Source organism: Chiloscyllium plagiosum, chromosome 37, assembly GCF_004010195.1.
Source record: "Chiloscyllium plagiosum isolate BGI_BamShark_2017 chromosome 37, ASM401019v2, whole genome shotgun sequence".
NCBI classification, from domain to species: domain Eukaryota; kingdom Metazoa; phylum Chordata; class Chondrichthyes; order Orectolobiformes; family Hemiscylliidae; genus Chiloscyllium; species Chiloscyllium plagiosum.
This window is the reverse complement of record NC_057746.1, coordinates 2,065,293-2,088,179: the sequence shown is the minus strand read 5'-3', so window position 1 is coordinate 2,088,179 and position 22,887 is coordinate 2,065,293. Positions and strand designations below refer to the sequence as shown.

General features: G+C 42.0%; 2 protein-coding genes across 3 annotated transcripts in view; one reads left to right on the top strand and one right to left on the bottom strand.

Moving 5' to 3' along the window:
• Window positions 1–3,537: 3,537 nt before the first annotated feature.
• Window positions 3,538–22,887, top strand: part of LOC122541586 (zinc finger protein 271-like) — a 36,354-nt gene continuing 17,004 nt past the window's right edge. Inside the window, exons 1-2 of the mRNA XM_043678434.1 lie at window positions 3,538–3,694; window positions 13,553–14,774. Coding sequence (XP_043534369.1) covers window positions 14,033–14,774 — 742 coding nt within the window. The 5' untranslated portion in view covers window positions 3,538–3,694; window positions 13,553–14,032. The remainder of the gene's footprint in view (window positions 3,695–13,552; window positions 14,775–22,887) is intronic.
• Window positions 4,980–10,019, bottom strand: LOC122541589 (zinc finger protein 271-like). Of its 2 annotated transcripts, none has more exons than XM_043678440.1 (2): window positions 9,980–10,019; window positions 4,980–8,154 (listed from the first exon to the last, which is right to left on the bottom strand). In XM_043678440.1, the coding sequence occupies exon 2, from the start codon at window positions 7,712–7,714 to the stop codon at window positions 6,263–6,265; it is 1,452 nt and encodes a 483-aa protein (XP_043534375.1). In that variant the 5' UTR covers window positions 7,715–8,154; window positions 9,980–10,019; the 3' UTR covers window positions 4,980–6,262. The 2 variants fall into 2 exon arrangements, with proteins under 2 accessions (XP_043534375.1, XP_043534376.1); XM_043678441.1 differs by having other exon boundaries at window positions 4,980–7,812; window positions 9,980–9,999.

Sequence of the window (22,887 nt, the reverse complement as noted above, 5' to 3'; positions counted from 1 at the left end):
TCTGACTTAGAGAAAAGGTTGTGGGCTCCAGCACAATTCTAGGTGGATGACTGCATGATTATTAATTAAAGTTGTCACCATGATCACACAAAGAATTACTTAGACTCTGGGCACAATTATCCCACCTCACCCCTGACCAGTTTGTTGAAAAACAGCATGATGCAAAATGATAAAGTTTACCAAAATGGTTCCCCAGATAAGAAACTTAAGCTTTGAGGATAGATCAAAGAAGTTGGGACTGTTTTCCTTGATGGAGAGAAGGTTAGGAAGAGATTTGATAGAAGTTTTCAAGATCATTAGGGGGGGGGTCTGTACTGATAGGGAAAAGCTGTTCCCACTCATAAAAAAAATCAAGAACAAGTTGGCATTCACTTCAAGTAACTTGCAAAAGAATTAAGTACAATGTGGAGAAAAAAAATTCACACAGCAAACATTTGAGATCTGAAATATACTGCCTGGAAGTGTGGTAGAGGCATGTTCATTTGAGGCATTGATGAGGCCATTACATCATTATTTGTATAGGTTTACAGGAAGAAAAGCAGCGTAAGGGTACTAAATCATAATGATTATTCAGAGTGAATGCAGGCACAATGGGCTGACTGTGAATTTTAGGAATATCTACCTTCCAGGTTCTGGTCTTACTATGGATTTATAACAGTGCAAAACAATCATGTAGTTAATCAAACTTCTTTACTGAGTATACATACACATATTTGCATATGGAGCTATTACAAGTAACTCACAAGACTGACATTTGGTTTTCTTGTGTGGTAAGGGTCCATCCTTTGTCAAAATGCTGAATGAGATCTTTTTACAATCTCAGTGATTAACCAGGCCACATTCCTCGATGATCACGCTGACCCTCTCAAGGTTCAATGTTTAAATGTATGAATTATGTCACTCAGAGCGATGCTCACGTCCCCTTAGGATATTGGATATAGGTGACAAATATATTTACCCAATCCGCTCTCATTTTGCAGAGAGTTGATAACATCTTTTTTCCTTCTCAGCTTGTACTTTCTGTCATATTAAATCAGTGTTCTCAGGTTCAGTTAGAAAAAACAACTTCTGCACTTATTATCCAAGGCCTTCTTAAGGTAAAAGTCTCAGTAAGCATTTTATTAGGTCCAGTCAGAAAACTAACAAGATCTTGCAGACATTTAATGCAGTAATACACATCTTTTTGACCCTAGTCCACGAAGTAGTGGTCACTTTGTAGATTTTTCCACTCACTGCTGTCTTCATCTCTTCAACCAGCATTTTGTCCATTTCTACACACAGGATTTTTAAGAGCCATTTAAAGTTGCTTATTCATATAGAAAAACCATGACAAAACATACATTTTAGTACATAAATTACTAAAGTTAAGATCTAGTTCAAGATGTAAGGGAGTGAGCAATTTTATTTGCAGGCACAGTGATGAAGAGTGCATCCCCTGCAATTGCAATGGCAATGACAAGGGCAACAAATACAGTCTGAAAATATATCTTTAATCTTAGAAAATTATCTAGTGGATGCTTAAACACTGCATTGATGAAGAAATCATGTTGCTTGTCATCCGCATGTGTGGCTACTGAGGATAGCTGGTCGTGTCGTTTCGTGGCTAATTGGTGTTCATGATACGGAGAATTCACCACAAAGGTATACAGGAAAGCCACACACACACACAGACCAAGTCCTGAACTGTGAAAGCAACCACTCCAACAAACACAAAAGAAGTTGCATCAAGACACTGTTCAAAAGGGCCACAACACACTGCAGCACACCAGAACTGCAAAAAAGAGGAAGAAGAACACCTCTACAATGTATACGCCAAAAACAGAACCCCCCCCAATTTCATCAACAGGTGCCTAAGGGAAAGACAATGGAATGAGGACATGCCACAACCCAAAGGACTAGCCTCGTTACCATACATCAAGAACTGACAGCGAGACTACTACGACCACTAGGACTCATATCAGCACACAAACCAACAGCCACTCTCAGACAACAACTCATCAGAACAAAGGACCCGATACCCAGCATGAGCAAAACCAACGTAGTGTTCCACAGATTCTATCAACAAACACATTGACCTGAACCCAATATACCGGCCACTGCAGTGGACAGCTGGAACTGACAACCGGAAGCGGCAGAGACAAACCACTATAAATGCCGGAGGAAACATCACAGAAGCACTTCACAGGAGGCTCCCAAGCACTGAGGATGTCACCTAGACAGGGGACGAAATGTCTGCAACACAAATTCCCAGCTCGGTGAACAGAACCACAACAACGAGCACCCGAGCTACAAATCTTCTCACAAACTTTGAACTCCTTTGTACACTATTTAGAGTAATTGCAAACAATAGTCAGGAGAAGACCAGTAGAAAGTCTTCCCTGATTCCCAGTTTTGTCGGCTCTTTGAAGAAACTTTCAGTCAAATCTGGCCTTGATATCAAGGGTAGTCACACTCACGTCACTTCACTAGTTGCAGATAGGTGGCTGCATTTGCTGTGATGGATCAAGTCATTCACTCTCCAATGCATGATCAGGGTGAAAATTCCTCTCTTGTGGGTTCCAAGTTGCCAGTATGCTGATTTTGTTCAATGCATTGAATGTTTGCACTTTGACTCTCCAATTCTCAACAATGTGACAGCTTTATCAAACTGTTTTTCCAATACTTCATTTTGATCTTATCACTCACTCCTATGACACCTTCTGGCCTCTATAATTTATCCATTGGAAGAATAGTCTGGGTTCAGTATGACCTTAGATAACAACATGTCCCAGTAAGTGAGATTCTGTGCTAAGTTTGTCTTAAACACACCTCTTTCCCTGCTGCCTCAGCCTTTCCATTTGACTGGCGTGCAGATGATGTGCTGAATTTTCCAATCATTCAGGAAGTGTCTGAATTCTTCACTCGTGAATTGAGGTCATTACCGTGACATTCATAATGTCAGGAATTTCATGACCACTGAAGTATTCCTTCAGAAAGTCGTTGATGTCAGCTGCTTTAACACTGCACAGTTTGAATGGTAGTTGACTGTGATGAGAAAATCAGTTCCAGTGGGAGTTAAGAGCTCTACTCCAAGCTTCATCCCTGGGCTATTTGGGATGTAAGAACAGCTCTGTATCTTATTTAGTTTGATGTTCGTTACGATCTCTGCACTGGCTGATGTGGTCCTTCATCTCATTGCTCATGTTTGGAGAGTAGAATACTTCTGTAACCTTCCTTAGACTAGACTCAATTCCTCGATAATTTGTGTAGGATGTGTTTCAGCATCTCTTTTCTCATCTCTTTAGGCATCATGACCCTGCTCCCTTTGAACAGGATGCCATCTCGGGCAATCACCTCATCTCTGTCCAATACTCTTACAGTAACAAGGGTTTCTTGATAGTTTCAAGCCATCATTTCATCACAACTTTCTGTAACATTTGAAGAGTTGCATTTTGTTGGAAAAGTCTGCTTGATTTGAACAAATTCATTCAAAAGTTTCTGTTTGGAATTGGAAAACCTGTGTCCGATGTGAAGCAGATAGAAAACTACCCATTTACCTGGATATGACTGTTCTGGCCAAAAACACTCCCTCAGTGCAGAAATCCATGCTCACAGCAGTGAAGAAAATCAGTGAAGATATGTCTCCTGTTTACAGCACTAGTTACCATCGATAAATGACCAATGTGGACAGACAGATGGATTGGAAATAGGGCGGGTAAGTGGGCAGTGTTCATGATTTAATTGGGTGCAGTGGTAGATGGGGAGGGTGGAAGGTGTGATGTGGGTGAAGTTAGGTGTGTTGGGGCATTGATTGGTTAATATTTTAGGTGTAGGCTAGTCAAGTCAGGTCAGGTAATGTGATCAGGTTCAACTGCGTTGGGAAGGTGGATGCAAGGATGGCAGTCAAGCGGTCAGAAGTGAGAGTGGGAGGTGAGTGACCGGTTGCAGATGTATGGTGTTAGGAGTTAGATTTGTTTTTTTGCTTGCCCACCATTTCCTAGGTAAGTAATCAGAACTGACTGAAGTCTCAGACTCTAAATCAGGGTTGCAGATGTTTTCAGAGCCAAGGAAAGGCCTGTCAGAAACTTAAGCTTCCTGAGCATTAGCAAATGTCGTGGTGTCATTGCCTCAACAATCTAGAAACTGGGAAAGCTGAGTCAATATCATACTGTTTCTTTTAGTTGAATAGCGTCATAGTCATAGAGTCACACAGCAGAGAACCAGACCCTTTGGTCCAACTCATCCATGTCAACCAGATTTCCCAGACTAAACTATTCCCATTTGCCTGTGTTTGGCCCATACCCTTTGGTATTCACGTACCTGATCAAATGTCTTTTAACTGTTGTAACCATACTTGCACCTATCACTTCCTCTGGCAGTTCATTCCACATACAAACCATCCTTTGTGTGAAAATGTTGCCCCTCAGGTTCCTTTTAAATCTTTCTCCTCTCATTTTAAAATGATGCCCTCTAGTTTTGAGTTTCCACTACCCAACGGAAACTATCTTTGCTATTCACCATATCTGTACCCCTCATGATTTTATAAACTTCTATAAGGTCACCCCTCAACCCCATATGCTCCAGTGAAAAAAATCCTAGCCGATCGAGCCCCTACTTATAACTCAAACCTGTCAGTCCCAGTAACACCTTTGTGAATCTTTTCTGCATCCTCTCTAATTTAATAATATCCATCCTATAGCAGGGTGACCAGAACTGTATACGTACTCCAAATGTTGCCTAACCAATGTCCTGTAAAAACGCAACAGTCCCAAAATCCCAACTCCTATACTTAATGGTCTGAGCAATGGTGTGCCAAATGTTGCCTTTACCACCCTGACTACCTGTGATGCAAATTTCAAGGAACGATATACCTGAACCTCTTGGTCTCTCTGTTCAACAACATTCCCCAGGGCCTTACCATTAACTGTATAAGTTCTGCCCTTGTTTGTCTTACCAAGATACAACACCTTCATTTATCTAAGTTAAATTCCATCTGCCACTCCTCGATCTATTGGCCCAATTGATCAATATCCCTTTGTACTCTTAGAATACTTCCTTCACTGTCTACTATACCACTACTTTTGATGTAATTTATCAACTTACTAACCACTCTTCAATATTCTGATTCAAATCATCCATATGATTAACAAATAACAGTGGACGCAGCACTGAACCCTGAGGAACACTGCTGGTCACAGGCCTCCAGTCCGAAAAACAACCCTCTGTCAGCATCCTCTGTCAAGCCAATTTTGTATCCAGTTGGCAAGCTTTCCCTGAATCCCATGTGATCTAACTTTACTAACCAGCCTACCACGCGCAACCATGTCAAAGGCTTTGTTGACGTCCATGTAGACAACATCTACCACTCTGCCCTCATCTATCTTCTTGGTCAAATCCTCAAAAACCTCAATCAGGGTTTGTGACACACTATTTCCCATACACAAAGCCATGCTGACTATCTCTAAGAAGATTTTACACACTGTACAATCAACTTTTTTCACAGAGGGTACAGCTCTCAGCAAAATGTCAGTGATGTTCATATTCTTCCCTTGCTTGCACTTCACTTCCAAATGATATTTTTAAAAGCAAAATCACATCCTTTGCATGAGCAGGTTGAGGTAGTTTGAGAAAGGAGGTTTGAATTTGATGGTGGTCAAACTCTACAAACAGGCACTGGCTTAAAAGTTCATGAGCAAAAACAACATCCCATCTATCTTCCTTAAACTGTGCAGTGTTGTTCAGTTTATTAATGCTCTGGACACAAACACAACGGGTTGTCCTCACTGCCTGGGGGTTACTCCAAGTCCTGTTTCACTGACATCACACTGCAGTGTGACTCCATTATTGACATTATAATCCCTCAGTACTGATGATGTCGTCACTAGATGTTTGATGGGAGTGAAAGTTGCTTCTTGTTCTGTGTCCCAGTCCCACTGAACATCCTGCAGAATGAGACTGTGTACAGGTAAACAATTATGAGGACAGACTGTGAAGAACTTTCTCAGGCAGTCCTCATATGAGTTCACTGATGTACTAGGAGATTCAACAACAGCTTTGTTATAGACCTCACACCATTATTCTCACCTTTTTGACAAGGTTGATGGACTTGGAAATGCAGTGACTGTTGAAAAGGTTTGTCACAAACATCACACCTGAAAAATTTCTCCCTCTGCAAATTCTGTGGTGGTTGATCACAAACCTCACATTTGAATGGTTACTTTCCTGTGTGGATCATCTGATAGAGCAGGTGTCCCATGAGCTCAAGACTAACTTGTTGCATATATCATGCATGAATGGTTTCTCCTGTGTGAGTGCGTTGGTGTCTGTGGAGACTGTCTGATCGTGAGAATGATTTGTCACATATCTTGCAGATGAATGGTTTCTCCCCTGTGTGAATACGTTGGTGTTTGCGGAGGATCCCTGACTCAGAAAATGATTTGTTACACACCTTGCACATAAAAGGTTTCTCCCCTGTGTGGGTGCGTTGGTGTACACGGAGGTTTGACGATGAAGAAAATGATTTGTCACATACTTCACAAGTGAATGGCTTTGCCCCTGTGTGAATCCTCTGATGTAGCAGCAGGTTGCATGACCTTGAAAATGATTTGTCACACACATCACACGTGAATGGTTTTTCCCCTGTGTGAACACGTTGGTGTCTGCGCAGGTATGATGAATCCGAGAATGATTTGTCACATACATTGCACCTGAATGGTTTCTCTGCTATGTGAACATTTCGATGTTTGTGGAGGGTTGATAACACCGAGAATGCTTTGTTACATATGTCACATGTGAATGGTTTCTCCCCTGTGTGACTTCTCTGATGAAGCAGGAGTCTTGATGAGTCTGCAAATGATTTGTCACACACCTCACATTTGAATAGTTTTTCCCCTGTGTGAATCCGTTGGTGTGTGCGGAGGTTCCCTAACTGTGAGAATGACTTGTTGCACACCTCACATCCGAATGGTTTCTCCCCTGTGTGAATGCGTTTGTGTGTGCGGAGGTTCTCTGACTGCGAGAAAGATTTGTCACACACCTCACATGCAAATGGTTTCTCCCCTGTGTGAATTCGCTGGTGTACACGGAGCTCCGATGATGATGAGAATGATTTGTTGCACACCTCGCACGAAAATGGCTTCTCCCCTGTGTGAATGCGTTGGTGTACACGCAGATGTGATGAATTTGAGAATGCTTTGTTGCACACCTCACATGTGAATGGTTTCTCGCCTGTGTGAATGCGTTGGTGTACTTGGAGGCGCGATGACACTGAGAATGATTTGTTACACACCTTGCACGCGAATGGTTTCTCCCCTGTGTGAATCCTCTGGTGGAGCAGAAGTCTTGATGAGTCAGAGAATGATTTGTGACACACCTCACACTTATATAATTTCTCCCCTGTGTGGATGCGTTGGTGTCTCCAGAGATTCTCTGACCATGAGAATGATTTGTCACATACCTTACATCTGAATGGTCTCTCCTGTGTGTGAATGCGTTGGTGTTTATAAAGGGTTGATGATGTCAAAAATGATTTTTTACACACTTTGCACATGAATGGCTTTTCCCCAGTATGAATGCGTAGATGTCTGCGCAGGGTTGATGAATCTGAGAATGATTTGCTGCACACTTTACATATAAATGGTTTCTTCCCTGTGTGGATGTGTTGGTGGTTCACAAGCATTGATGACTTGGTAAAACCTTGGTCACAGACCTCACATTTAAACAGTCTCTCTTCCATATAGCTGTCTGTGTATTAGCAGTGTTTCTAACAGATGCACCTTATCGTATGAGCCTGTAGAATTCTCCTCAAACATCTCTCACTTGAACAGCTTGAACCTGCAAGGACAAATCACTGGTTCATGAGGCTCAATGAATGATTTAAGCTCTCACCACTCTTGGAACCCACTCGCAATTCTTCCCAGCCTCACTCTGACCAATCACCCACAGCTAAACATTTGGGCAGGTTAGGCTCCACACCACTGACCATTTTCAGATCAGATAATATACTGAAGCTCCCCTCACCCAACTGATTTCCATATCATGATTTCAGTCTCCAGTGTTGAGCAATGCTGCGAAAGGACCTGGATATCTTCCCACAGTTAAGCAGTTGTTCTTTGGGTCAGTGTCAGAATCTATCTGGATTGTCTGTCCTCTTTTGTGTTGTACGGGGCAATCCTTCTGTAAAACAGGAAAAGGAAACATGATTTCCTCCTTCTCCTTCTTTGCTGAAAAGGCTAACTCTTTCGATATATTTTCAGATGATATGGGCATCACTGCCCAGGCCAACACTTATCACCCACTGTAGGAGCAAATTACTGCAGATGCTGGAATGTGCACTGAAAACAAACTGTGCTGAAAATCATGACAGATCAGGTAGCATCTGTGGAGAGAAAGCAAGCTAACATTTCAAGTCTAGGTGACTCTGTTCTGATGAAGAGTCATCTAGACATGAAACATGAGCTCTCTCTCTCTCTCTTCCCCACCCTCCCACAGATGTTGCCTGACCCACTATGATTTCCAGCAATTTTTGTCTTCAGTAATTATCACCTACCTCTAACTGCTCTGGAGAAGGTTGTCATGAACTGCTTTCTTGGGGTGGGGTAAGGGAGGAGTATTGGTAAGTTAGACCCACAATGCTGTAAGGAAAGGAGTTCCAGGAATTTTCCCTACTAATAGTCAGGGCACAATGATATAGTTCCAAGTCAGATAGTCTGATGTTGGAATGGAGCTCCCAGGTATTTTGTGCTGACATCTGTTGCCCTTGTCCTTCTCGTTGTTAGAAGCTAGATTTGAAAGGTGCTGTTGAAGCAGCCACGGTGATCTACTGAAGTATATTTTGTGGATGGTATACACTGCTACCAGTGTGTGTCCTAAAGAACGGAGTGAATGTTGGCGGTGGTGGATGAGTGACAGTCAAGTAGGCTGTCTTGTCCTGGATGGTGTCAAGCTTCATGAGTACTGTTGAGACTACACTCATCCAAGCAAGTGGAGAATATTCTATCACATGCCTAACTTGTGCTTTATAGATGGCGGACAGGCTTTGGGGTAATTAGAGGTGTGTTATTCACCTACAGTTATAGCCACAGTATTTATATGGCTGGTTCAATTCTGCTACTGGACAACTGTTATACCCAGAACATTGATTGTTGAAATTTCACTATGTCATGGGGAGATGATTAGGTTCACTTTTGCCTGCCATTCCTCTCAGAGTGCAGTTCACCCCTGGTGTCCCTCCATCTGACAGTGCAACCCAGCCTCAGTGTCCCCCATCAGACTGCCAAGTCCTTCCTCAGTGACACCTGATTGTACAGCTCTCCTTCAGTAACACCATTTTGACAGTGTGGCTCTCCCTCGGTTACCCCATTCAGACAGTGCAACTCTCTCTCAGTTTCACAAGCTTCAAGAAACTCATATAGCTCCAGAAATATTTTGATTAGTTTTAAGAGATGTCAGTCAAAGTACCCACACATTCTGTTCATTTTATCGTTTTTGTTTTCCACAATTAATTCTGCATGAATGCAAGTCTGTCTTTCTTTTCTGGGGATGTCATAGAGACAGGGTATTTGGAGGTCTTGGAAGGATTGAAAAGATGGGAAATATTCAAACATATCAACACAGAGAACTGACCGTGTAACATTCACAGACTAATAAACAGAATAAACTTAGAACTCAACAATAAGAAATCACTAATAATCCTCAGACACTTTGCACCACACAGATAATTACACCTCACCTTCTCCTATTCAGGAATGAGCCATCAACAAAACTCAGCCTGAACATTTAAAGGTGAACTGCTTCCAATAAATACACTCAATATCCAACACACAGCTCCAGTCACACAGTTCAGCACAAAGCACCGAGTAAACAGCTCTCTCAGCTGGATCTTCTCACACAGCATAAGGGACATTTCCACCCCTGATTACCCACAGGATAGTCAGACTGCCTGAAGATTGGTGTGGATATTATGGGATACAATTTGTATAAAAGCTGCTCCTTCACTCACCATCTCCTCACTTGGTTTTCAGTCCCTATAGGAAGTGAACCAGCTCTGGAAGAGGAAAAGGAGACAATGGGCAGAGTGGGTGGGCTCTCTGATTGAAGTCTCTCACAGCCAATCCTCCTTCGTCAGTTAGCTACGTGAAGAAGGAGCAGCGCTCTGAAGGCTAGTGCTTCCAAATAAACTTATTGGACTATAAGCTGGTGTCGTGTGATTTTTGACTTTGTCCATCACAGTCCAACACCGACACCTCCACATCACAATCAATCCACATATTTCTGAAGGTGCTGGGTATTTGGTTCGGGGGGGGGGCTGGGGCGTGCGCCAAGTCTTGGGAGGAGCGATTCAGCAAAGTGAGGCAGAAACTGGGCAGATGGAAGCTATGGCTGCTCTCCATTGCGGGAAAAAACCTGGTCATCAGGTGTGAGGCACTGTCATTGCTATTATACCCAGAACCTATTCCCAGAACCTGTGCCGCTGCAGTCACCCGGGCCATCTTCAGAACTTTCCAACAAGCACCAAGACATGGCTTGGCTGGTGGTGAGAAGGGCTCTGCCTGTGAGATCCTCTGTGCACGCCCAGACTCTCAGCCGCACTGCACGCTGCCATCGAAGCAGCTGTGGGGGGGATGAGACTGTCACACACCTCCTTCTGGAATGTGCCTATGCAGAGGAAGTCTGGAGAGGAATGCAGTGGTGTTTGTCGAGGTTCGTCCCGAGCAGCGCCGTGACGCGGGACTCCGTGCTCTACGGCCTGTTCCACGGGACGCACACCGAGACGAACATCAACTGTGCCTGGAGGATCATCAACTCAGTGAAGGACGCTCTCTGGGTGGTCCGAAACCTGCTGATCTTCTAGCTGAAGGAGTTGACCCCGACTGAGTGTTGCAGACTGGCACATTCCAAGGTCCAGGACTACGTGTTGAGGGACGCGCTGAAGCTTGGGGCAGCTGCCGCCAAGGCGCAGTGGGGAAAGACCACTGTGTAAAGTCTGCCTGCCTAACAAAGAACAGGGGGCCCATGCAGTCATTTGGGCTCTGCTGACGCCTCAGCTAATTATATGGGCATATGATAGAAAAATGTACAGACCTATATAAAAATGATAAATTCTGATCTCTGTATGTACATGTTTACATAAGTATGGCATGACCAATTGTACAGACCATCAAATTATTTTATGAATAAAGTATATTTTTGAAATAAAAAAAAGCTTTTATACAAATTGTATCCCATAATATCCACACCAATCTTCAGGCAGTCTGACTATCCTGTGGGCAATCTGGGGTGGAAATGTCCCTTATGCTGTGTGAGAAGATCCAGCTGAGAGAGCTGTTTACTCGGTGCTTTGTGCTGAACTGTTTGACTGGAGCTGTGTGTTGAACATTGAGTGTGTTTATTGGCAGCATTTCCCTCTGATTTCCAGGCTGAGTTTTGTTGATGGCTCATTCCTGAATATGTGAAGTGTAATGATCTGGGTGGTGCAGAGTGCCTGAGGATTCGCACTGATTTCCTATTGTCACATTATGTCTGTGTTGGGAGCTGGGTATTATCTTGTGGTCTCTGTACAGTTTCTCGAATCGAAGGTTGCCCTGTCAGAGAGACAGTACAGAAGGAGAGCTGCTTCTTTTGAGGGTCAGTACATAGCTTTAGGGCTGTACCATTTAGTGACTTGAATATGTTCCACCATTCAGTGAGATCATGGTGCATCTGTAATTGAACTCCATATTCCTCCCTTTTCCAGATCCATACAAAATTTTATGAAACAAAAATCTTATATTTACTATTAACAATTGATTTCTTAAGTGGAAGTGAGTTCCAATCTTCCCCCACCATTGGTGACTCAATATTTCCTTGTTTCACTTCTGAAAAGATCTAGGTCAAATTTTTTACAGCATGTGCCTGGTCCTGAATGATCCACCCAGTGAAAATAGTTTATCTACATTCATCTTGTTTCTTCCTCTTAACATATTGAACACTTTACGTTCTTAAATCTGGGGATTATAACCCAAGTTTGTTTCATCCCTCTTCATAATTTAACCAGTGGAGATGCCGGTGTTGGACTGGAGTTTTCAAAGTTAAAAATCACACAACACCAGGTTACAGTCCAACAGGTTTATTTGAAAGTACTAGCTTTCAGAGTGCTGCTCCTTCGTCAGTTAGCTCATGGGGTAGGATTATAAGACACAGAATTTAGAGCACAAGATCATAGTGTCATGGTTTAGTACTTCCAAATAAACCTATTGGACTATAATCTGGTGTTGTGTGATTTTTTTTAACCTAATTCAACCATGTACAATCCAGCGATTATTCTAGTAAATCTACACTACACTCCCTCTAAGACTAACATCTTCTTCCTTTTGTGCGTTACCCAGAACTGCTCTCAATATTCTTAGTGTAGTCAAGGCATAGCTTCGCATAATTGAAATATGAAGACTAGCCCTTTGTATTCTTGTCCTCAGTTTGAAAAGGCCAGCATTCAATGAGTCTTCTTGATTATTTTTTCACCCTGTTCATGACATTTTAATGATCTTTGTGCCTGAGTCTTGAAGTTGCTTTGAACATCCACTGTGTCTTGTTTTTCACCATTTATACAGTACCTTGTTGTATTATTTGTCAGTGCAAAGTGCTGACATAGGAATTTATTTGCCACAGTGTTGTCCAATTCCTTAAACCATCAATTTCTCTTTGTAATTTTATGTCTCTATGCATGTTGCTTCCACCACTGTCCATTTTGTATCACCAACAAATTTGAAGATCTGGTTTCCTATCCTAAAGTCTAAAATGTGAATAAATATGGGGAATAGTTGAACTCCTACTCTACTCATTTGTCTCCTTTTTCTGCTGAAACTTCACTTTCTTTCAGCAGAAAACAAAATGAGGAGGTGCTGAGTGAAGGAGCAAAGTTTGAATGCACAATATCCATTGAATTGTGTTTTAATGCCTTCTTTAACTATTATACCTGTTGGCCTTGGCTTTTCCCAAAAGTCAAGGCTTAGCTTTGATAGTTTTGCCCAGTACTGAGGCTGAAATCTGAATTTGGAAATGTGCAGACTGCGTGAACACAGTGTATAAACCAGAACCCTTCAATCTGTTACACTGAAGAAATATTTTCCTCAGTTTTTTTATACTTCCTGAGCAAAATAAGTTTGGAAAAGAAGGAGGAGAAATCAATATCTCCACTAACCAATATGTCTCCTCAGTTTGTATTATCTTAAGTACATACTGTAAAGGTAAAACAGGACTACTCCAGCACAACACGGGTTCATAGTAAATTGATATCCCATTTTACACTCCACTTAACTGTCTTTTCCATTGCCTACACAGTGCCTTGGAAAATGCTGTTTGGACAGAGGAAACAAAGTAGCCATATTGTCTAATCCTGGTCAATATCCCATGTCCATGCTCACAACAGAGGATATGTGACAGTCAAGTGAGGAAATAGAAAAAACTTGCATACTCCCACTTGGGGAGTAGCAGACTAACACATACTGTGGAACAGTCTCGAACTGAAGAATCAACCACTTCAGCAAATAACGAGTGGCAGTTGGAGGAAATCATGTTTACTTTTCCTGTTTTACAGAAGGATTACATTGTACTACACCAGAGAATACAGAGAGGATAGACACTGCAGATAGATCCTGACTGTCACCCATGGAACAACTGCACAACTGTTGGAAGACATCCAGTCCCTTCACAGCATTGCTCAACATGGAGAAGTTTGGGCAGTTAAAATTATCATCTGGAAATTGGTTGGGTCTGGGGAACTTGACATATCATCAGATCTGAAACTGGTCAGTGGTGTGCAGCCTTCCATCAGAACCAACCTTTCTGAAGGTTTGGCTGTGGGTGATTGGTCAGGGTGAGGCTGGGAAGAAGTGTGAGTGGCTCCAAGTATGGTGACAGCTACATTCATTCAGCTAGCTTCATGAACCACTGACTCATTCCTACAATGGAGGGACTGTTCAAGTGTGAGGTGTGTGAGGAAAACTCTACAGGGTCATAAGATCTCTTGAACCATAAGGCGTACCTTCTGTAAGATCTGCAACACACATGCAGCATTATGGAAAAGAAACCCTTCAAGTGTGAGGCTTGTCATAAAGCTTTTGTGACATCTTCCACCCTCCTGAGACACCAGAGAAAGCACACAGGGGAGAAAGCGTTTATGTGTGAGGTTTGTGACACAGCTTTCACCCAGGCTTCCAATCTCCTGACACATCATAGGATTCATACAGGGGGGAAACCATTCACATGTGAGGTATGTTGCAAATCATTCTCACAGTCATCAAGTCTTCATAGACACCAGCGCATTCACACAGGCGAGAAACCATTTATGTGTGAGTTGTGTGACAAATCATTCTCACAGTCATCAACTCTCTATGCACACAAGTGCACTCACACTGGGGGGAAACCATTCAAATGTAATACGTGTGACAAAGCCTTCACAAAATTTTCAAAACTCTTGGTCCATCAGCCTGTCCATACAGAGTACAAACCATTCAAGTGCGATGTATGTGACAAGTCATTCTCGTGGACATCAGCCCTCCGCGTACACCAACGCATTCATACTGGGGAGAAACCATTCAAGTGCGAGATGTGCAATAAATCATTCTCGGAGTCAGCCACCCTTCGCATACATCAACGTACTCACACAGGGGAGAAGCCATTCACATGCAACGTGTGCGAGAAATCATTCTCTGGGTCATCAAATCTCCGCAGACACAAATGCATTCACACAGGGGAGAAACCATTCAAGTGCAGTGTCTGTGAAAAATCATTCTCACGGTCATCGATCCTTCTTCTTCATCTAAGGATCCACACAGATAAATAACCCTTTTGGAGTGAAGTTTGTGATGAAGATTTTGTGATGTCTTCGACCTGTTGACACTGTTGAGAAACCACTCAGATGTGATTGTGTAACAAGCCTTTCAAACAGCGTATCTCCCGGTCCATCAACACATTCACATTGGAGAAACCCAATCAGTGTGATTTCTGTAATAAAGCCTTCACAAAGTTGCTGCACCTACCATAACATCAGTGAACTAGAACTACGTAGCCAAGTTCTTCCACAGTGTGTTATCAGGGGGCATATACTTCTACACAAGCGAGCTGTGAAGGATGTGGCATCTTTTACTCACATCAAACAAGTGACGAGAACACCAAAGCTGAGGTGTGATGGTGATGCCTGTGATGCCACTGAAACTACATGTGAAGTGACTTCCAAACAGGAAGAACAACCAGTTGTGTTTGCATCCAGAGTTTAACACAAATTAAATTATGCTATTCTCAGATCAAGAGAGTGATTCTGACTATTGTCTTTGATGGTGAACTTTTTGACCAGCGCCTGAGTGGGAGAAAGAAAAGAAAGAGAAAGTAGTGTGATGAAGGTTCATAATATATTATTACTTGGAAATTTGGGTTTGAAGGAAGCAGAAAAATGAATTATAATTTTCATTTCTGATAAGATCTGCCTTTTTAGGAAGTCAGAAAGTCATCTTGAACAATCGCTAAAGTGAAAGCATTTCCAAGTATTCAAACAATTTTTTAAAAATGACAAGCAAGATCCCCGGACGTTAATTGTGCCAGTGTTTGCTGACTTGATGTCTACAACCTGGAGATAGAAGATAGTCACAGAAGAAAGTCCATTCAGATAGGAGCCAGTTTAGTCAGCAAGGTCAGGTTTTTAACACCATGGGTGAGGCTAGTTTAGCCGTCACTAAACAGTCAGGGCAGAAGGAAGGAGTCCTATGTTGCTTAAAATAAAAAGCCAGAAGCAGAAAGCTGTTGAAAACATGAGTTTAAGGAACACATGTTAGGTAGTAAGTGAGCTGTGTTAGTAGCTTGGTGAAGGATCTCAGGAAGAGACCTTAACTAAAGAAAATAGCATTGAATGAATGCAGAAATTTGCCAAAAAGAATTTCTTACAGCCGTGTCAGCTGAATAAGGAGCTTTATTATGGGGACAGAGATGACTATTTACTGAGATCTGTTGGTGTTGAATTTTTTTTATATATTCGTGTTAAGATCATTTCAAGTAATTGATAGTGTAATATAATTTGTGTTTTTCCTTTGTGTGCATTAAACTTTTTTTTGTTAAAAGTACATTAGCAGCCTCTTGTAAGTATGTTCAGTGATTGATCACCATGGTGAGCAAAAAGGAGACAAAGCGTTTGGTCTCTCAAGCCAGGTTTCTGATGGAATCTGACCATCAGCTGCTGGCTCTCCTACCAATTGGCCAATCATTCTAAACAGGCCATTTAATTAGAACACCAAACAACACCCAAAGAAAGAATCAAAATGTATGGAAACTCCTGTTTATACGAGATATGTGTCTCTGGGATAGTTTCTTCAGCCACAAGAAGTAGGAATAATTGGGAAATTCAGCATTATGCATGCAATCATCTGAATGTTATCTCTTGTCGAATGAGAAGACTGAGAAAGCAGTGAAAATTGCCATGTGGATCATTTAAAAAAACAACTCAAACCCAGCCAAGATGTGTTCAAGGCAGTCTTGGAATGGAGAAAAAGGCCAACTAGTTGCTTGGAAAGTTGTCCAGTCATATCACACCCAACAGCTAAAGTACTACTGAAATAGACCAGGAATGTGTCACAAGTTCAAAGTAAAACAACAGAAAGCCAAATGTCAATTTGATAAAGCTCCCAACTAATTGTCAGAGCGAAGAGTTGGAGAGCTGGTCAGAGTACAAGCATTCAATGCATTGAACAAAAGTCAACTCACTTGGGACCATTTGAAGAATCTTAATTTTACATAGTGCAAGTGAACAATTAGATGTATCATCACGACCACAGACATGAAATCAGTGATGTTGTTCCTTCACAGCAGGCATCTATTCAGGCAGATCTGATTTTACCAACTGAGTATCATGAGGGACATAGAAAGGGTAAATAGACAAGGTTTTTTTCCCTGGAGTGTGGGAGTCCAGAACTAGAGGGCATGGGTTTAAGGTAAGAGGCAAAAGATTTAAAAGGGACCTAAGGGGCACAGGGTGGTGCATGTATAGAGTGGGCTGCCAGATGAAGTTGTGGAGACTGGGACAATTACAACATTGAAAAGGCATCTGGATGGGCCTATGAATAGGAAGGGTTTAGACGGATATGGCCAAGTGCTGGCAAATGGGACTAGATTAATTTAGGATATCTGGTTGGTATGGACAAATTGGACCAAAGGGTCTGTTTCCTTGCTATATATCCCAATGACTCTATGAGTAAGGGACAGAGCCAAACAATTCCCCAACAAATGCAGTAGATCATTGGCCACAGCAAAAGCAACATTCCACAAAAAGACAGAGTTACTTCAGGAACCAGATGAACTGCCAAAGAAACTTGTGTGCATACCATAAGACGTTCTAAATGCTTTAAAAATTGTGTAATATCTGATAGACAAAATTGGAATAGACCAGAAAAATCAAAGTTTTTTTATTTAATGTATGATAATTTCCATTATGGGCTACATATGTGGAGTAGCTTACAAAGAATAGTGGAAGCTATCTTTTTTCCTTTATATAAAGAGGGATGTTGAATATATTCTTTTATTCACTGTGACTTCCTATACTTATGTGACCACTGATGTCATTATATATAAATAAAGGTGTGAGGTCAGGGGCCATTTTAGATACCACATTGGATATTGTTTAAAATCCAAGTTGCTGCAAACACGTCTGGAGCAACATGGGTTTCTTGAAGCTTGAGATACTGACCGGTGAAATGGAGGTGACTTTAAGCAGCAGATCAGCAGCAGATTTAAATTTGTCATTGTCATAACTGACTTAAAATCTCACTAACCCTATCACTGTCTCAGTTCCCCTAGTTAATGTTTGACAGAGATTTCTAGTGTGAGAATGGCATTCTTCATCCATATTTTAATAATGTCATGTCTTACTTAGTTAATTCATACTATGAACAGGGCATTGTTTGCTAATCTCTTTCAAGTAGTTCAGGAATGCAATTTTCAGCAGAGTTAGATGCCATTATAAACAAAATTGTTGATTTTCCCCCAGAAGCCATTTTGTTACGTTACTTCATGTTACTTGCATTAAAAAGCCATTTTATAGTTTGTAAAGGCATGCATTAAATGGTTGCTCCTGACAACAGCCTAAGTCCAGATTTTAGATGCTCATCTCCTCGCTTAGGTCATTCCATCACCACACCATAGGATGTGACGGCATAGGTTAGATTAGTCCAATCAAGTGGACGCTAGAGACTGCCATATTTCCTCCTCTTCCAGGGAGCAAGCAGGGGCAGGCAATGGCGCCTCCTATCCTTCATCTGATTAGAGAAGAAGCATCTTCTCTGGTGGAACCGATGCTGTCAGTAGAAGTTAATATTTTAGCAATAATACACTTAATAATAGCAATGCCAACAAAAAGACCAACTAAAACAATAGCAGCATACATAGCCATATTGATCAGCCAGTTGTACCATGAGCTGAAACCCCAATCTCACCATCCTGCGCCTTCAGTCATTTGGCTGACGAAGGTGCGGATATTACCCACATGCCTGGTAATATTCTTGATGAGGTCAGTGACCCCCATGATGTATTTGCTTTTGACTATGGTGCAAACTCCACATTCCTTTGCAAGTGTGTAACTGAGGGCGAATCAGTTTTGTTGGGAAAATAGGTGCAATTCTGAAAGCATGTCCTTAATTCCTGCCAAGGCAGCAGTTGTCTCATTACCTAAGAGATTGAGACAGCAGATGAGATAATTTTGGTTTTGATGGCTAATGATGCCTGCAGACCCTCCTAAGGAAAAGGTACTAAAGAATGCATATCCTATAGAGTGAGTCTTAGTGCTGCCCAAAGCCTTAGCATTCCTCCAACATGTGCAGAACTCAGGTGAGACTGAACATTTGACAGGGAAATCCTAATCTCATTCCCAAGTAATCAGACAGGGAACAGTAGTTGGAAAAAGTGTTCCTACAGTTAGAGCACCAGGTTTACTATAGATAATGGAGGGAGCTTCCCAATAAGAAGTGGGCCTGTCTTTGTGACTTCCCGGAACATATGGATGTCCATGGACAGCTGTCCTGAGTGTTTGGGGTGAAAGCTGTTCAATAGAAAGAGATGGGTCTTTCGGAAAGATTACAGTTATTGTCCCAGATTGGTTCCTTCCATCCCATCATTGGGAAGATGTGGGTGCCATTAGGGGTCTCATAATGAAGGTGGGTGCTATGACCCATTCCACAAAGGGCCTGAATACTAACGATAACAGAGTCACACTCTTCCCCGAGGCATACACATGAGATGCGAGGTCCTACAGGGGAGCAGTGGTGACTGGCACATTTAATCATTGCGCAGGGAATAATCTTGTCGCATTAACCTAAGTACACCTCTATCCTTTACCATTGTGACAATTCAAATAGGCTACTCTGGACTTATTGGAAGAAAGTTCATAAGCAGCTAGTAGGTGGGGATGGTTAATAATCAAAAGAATGATATGTCCAGTCAACGCTTTAGTAGCGTTCTATACTCCTTTGTTAGGATTTGGGAGGAGAAAAGAGGCCAAAGAGTCTTTTGCTGAAGTAAGGGCGTAACAGACCACTTCATCCCTGCCAAATATTCTATTGTGACTTTGGAGAAACAAATTGTTAGTGAAAGATAACATTTCCCTATCTTCTCTTTTGCGGAGTTACCAATTTGGATGGGGGCAAAGCTTACCAGGGTCATCCATAGCACAACTGAAATCAAACTGGCACACAACACCTTTACAGGGTAAAGACCATTTAGACTTGTTCTATAATTGAACTGTTCCATCTTTTTGATGCAGTTGACCACTACAACAGTCATTCTTGGTAACGTTCAATTTCTCAGCAGGCAAGGATTTTTTTTCGGCGTGGTTGGTACACAGTCTCTGGCTGATCAGGATCGCACAGGTAAACTGTCCCTCCTTTTGCACCAATGCTGATAATGGCAAGTCCACACAGCAGGGCAAGTTCGATCTTCATCATCTCCCCCCTTGCAAGGGGCTCATCTGATGAGCCTGCAATGATGAAGGTGAACCCAGGCGGAACGCTTGGTGATCTTAGCAGCAGTAGAGGTGGTGGGGAGAACCTGGAAGGGTCCTTCCCAACAAGATTGGAGATCGCGGAGTGTCCATTGTAATAAAGTATAAACCATTTCCTCCCTGCCCAAGTGTATACAAAATACACATAATCAATTAAAATAGGCAGCAGCAAAGAAGGAGCACAAACTTGTCCAGTAGGGGTCGCCCACATTTTGATTTGAGTGTCAAGGGAGTACCCTATTTGAGGCCATAGCTTGTGCTCTTCAGCAGGGGCTTCCCCTGTGAATTCTGTACCTTACCCAGGTCTGGCATACCCATCCTTATACTGTGTCTAACCGGGTTTTGCCGGGGATCCAATAGGACCAGAGGTTTAGGGTGTAAGGCTGCCTGCTTGGCAGCTGCATCTACCTCCCCACTACTTTGGAAACAGTATCAGTTTCCTCAGCGTGAGCCGAACATCTTGATAATTGCCAGATTGATTGGACAAAACAGCATTACTATAACGCTGCCCCTTGGGGGTTAAGAATCTTCAATGTTCCCACAAGACTCCAAAATCATGCACCATACTAAAAGCACAATGAAGAGTCTGTGTATATTAGTAGATTTTCCTTTTGCTAGGACAAAAGCATGTTGATTCCCCACATCAGTTCCAAGATAACATTAAAGACACATCACTCCCCAGTGGCCACATTTCAAAAGTTAAAGCAAGGGTCAGCTATTTGTCTCTGGGGGATTTTGCTGTTTTGTTCCCAGTCTCAAAGGTCTGCCTGTCCCCATTTTCAGGATCCCCTCGGGAAAAGGTTGCTCAGCAGTGGTCGTCAGGTGGGCACCTGAGGTAGGTTCCACCCCCAGTGGGTATCCTGGTTCCAATCAACCCTATCAGGGCTGAAGTATGGTATTTGGGGTCACGAAGGTGCTGGATATAATCAGTTTTACCTATAACTTGCATCATGGTTCAGTCTGGTTCTGGCCATCCCAATAGAAAAACAGTGCTTACCTCTTTTGCGACTGGAAATTCCTGGATTGGTTTGTATTGTTGGTCTGGATGAAGTCAGTGACTCCAGGCAGTAAATATTGCAAAAGTATAGGGTTAAACAAAGGTAATTGAGCTTCATTAATTATTGTTCAATTGTATATAACTTCCGTCAGACAGATAGCCACATCTTTCAGTATTTTAACACAAGCCGTTCGTATTCAGGCTGCTCCCAGAATTTCACTGCATTTTACATTTGTATCATCCTTGGACATATTGAGCAAATTGGGCCAGTTTGGGCTTGCGGTCAGGGGTATGCTTCATTAACATTACTCCAATTTCCAGGATGGGACACGATTTAGGATGGCACAGGCCATTCATCCCCATGATATTGGCTATAAAGGCTAGATGCTTCATTTTCAAAAGAAGGAAAGGTTTGTAATAAATGGGTGGCATGCTGGGGACAATCAGGAGATGTTAGGGACTCAGCAGGTATTCAGGAACAAAATCCTCATCCTCAAAAAAAGGGTCAGTATGCCAGATATAGGCTCGGGATTCTGAATAGAATCTAAGTTCTTTATTTTACAGCATTGTTGCTTTAATCCTGTTTCTATATTCCTCAAACTTAGTGGCCTTTCACTGTTTCTCATGTCCCTTTTATTATTTTTTTATCTCATGTCCCTTTTATTTTTCATATACCCATTCACAGTCATCTCCCATCTTTTGGGAGTTCCATCTACAATAGCTACCTCTATCCCCATTAACATGCAGAATTCCTTCTACTGGCCAATAAGGTATCTTCTCATTCCCATAACGAATTAATTCGCCATGCTTCAAATTAACCATGAGGCAATGAGACAGGTCACCGACAATGTGTAAAGGAATAAAACCAAACAATTCTGCCAATTAATTTTGATTTTATGATTCGGGCTAATACAGTTGATTATTAAAAATAATAAATAAAATAATCATTATCTGTAATTCAGAGGTGGAAACTGAACAAGTGACTAAAAATTTTAAAAGTCATCAATATAAATTGGAAATTCATTTATTCAGTATTCAATATTTAAAATGTATACAGTTTCCAACTTTGAAATCCACAATAATTACCTGGTTCTAGTTCCTTAATGTAAATCCCAGATTAGGTTCTTTAAGTGGTCCTGACCAGTCATTGCTCATTTACAATGCTATAGGCCGTGAAATGACTGTAGCTGCCCTAAAAGATCTTGTCTACTCAGATGATAACAAAAAAAGTCTAATGCACGAATAATGGCCGAATCCAAATACACATGTATTAATAATAGGATGTTAGTTTTGTGACATGATTTCTCACAACATAATGTTGAACTGAAACTTCAATTGTCATTGAGGGAGGGGAATTGATATAAAATAAAGCTACAACTGGCACATCATAATTACCAGTGAAACACAGCAGCCTCAAAATTATGTGGAAACAAACGAGGCTGAAACAAAAAATAATTTAGAATATTGTCTTCCTCCGTATTAACCTGATTTGAAATCGAATAATGTTGGCTTTTATGTAAGGATAAAACAGATTAGTTAGAAACTGACAGTAGGGTAGTCATGTGTTACTGGAAAAGCGCAGCAGGTCAGGCAGCATCCAAGGAGCAGGAGAATTGACGTTTCGGGCTCAGGCCCGACAGACAGGAGGGTTCCTCCCAGTTGGGGAACACTTCAGTAGTCCAGGACATTCAGCCTCGGACCTTCGGGTGACCATCCTCCAAGGTGGACTTTCGGGACAGGCAGCAGAGGAAAGTGGCTGAGCAGAGGCTGATAGCTAAGTTCGGTACCCATAGGGAGGGCCTCAACCGGGACTTTGGGTTCATGTCACATTACAGGTGATCACCATTGCACTACACACACACACACACACACACAGATATTCCTACACACACACTCTCTC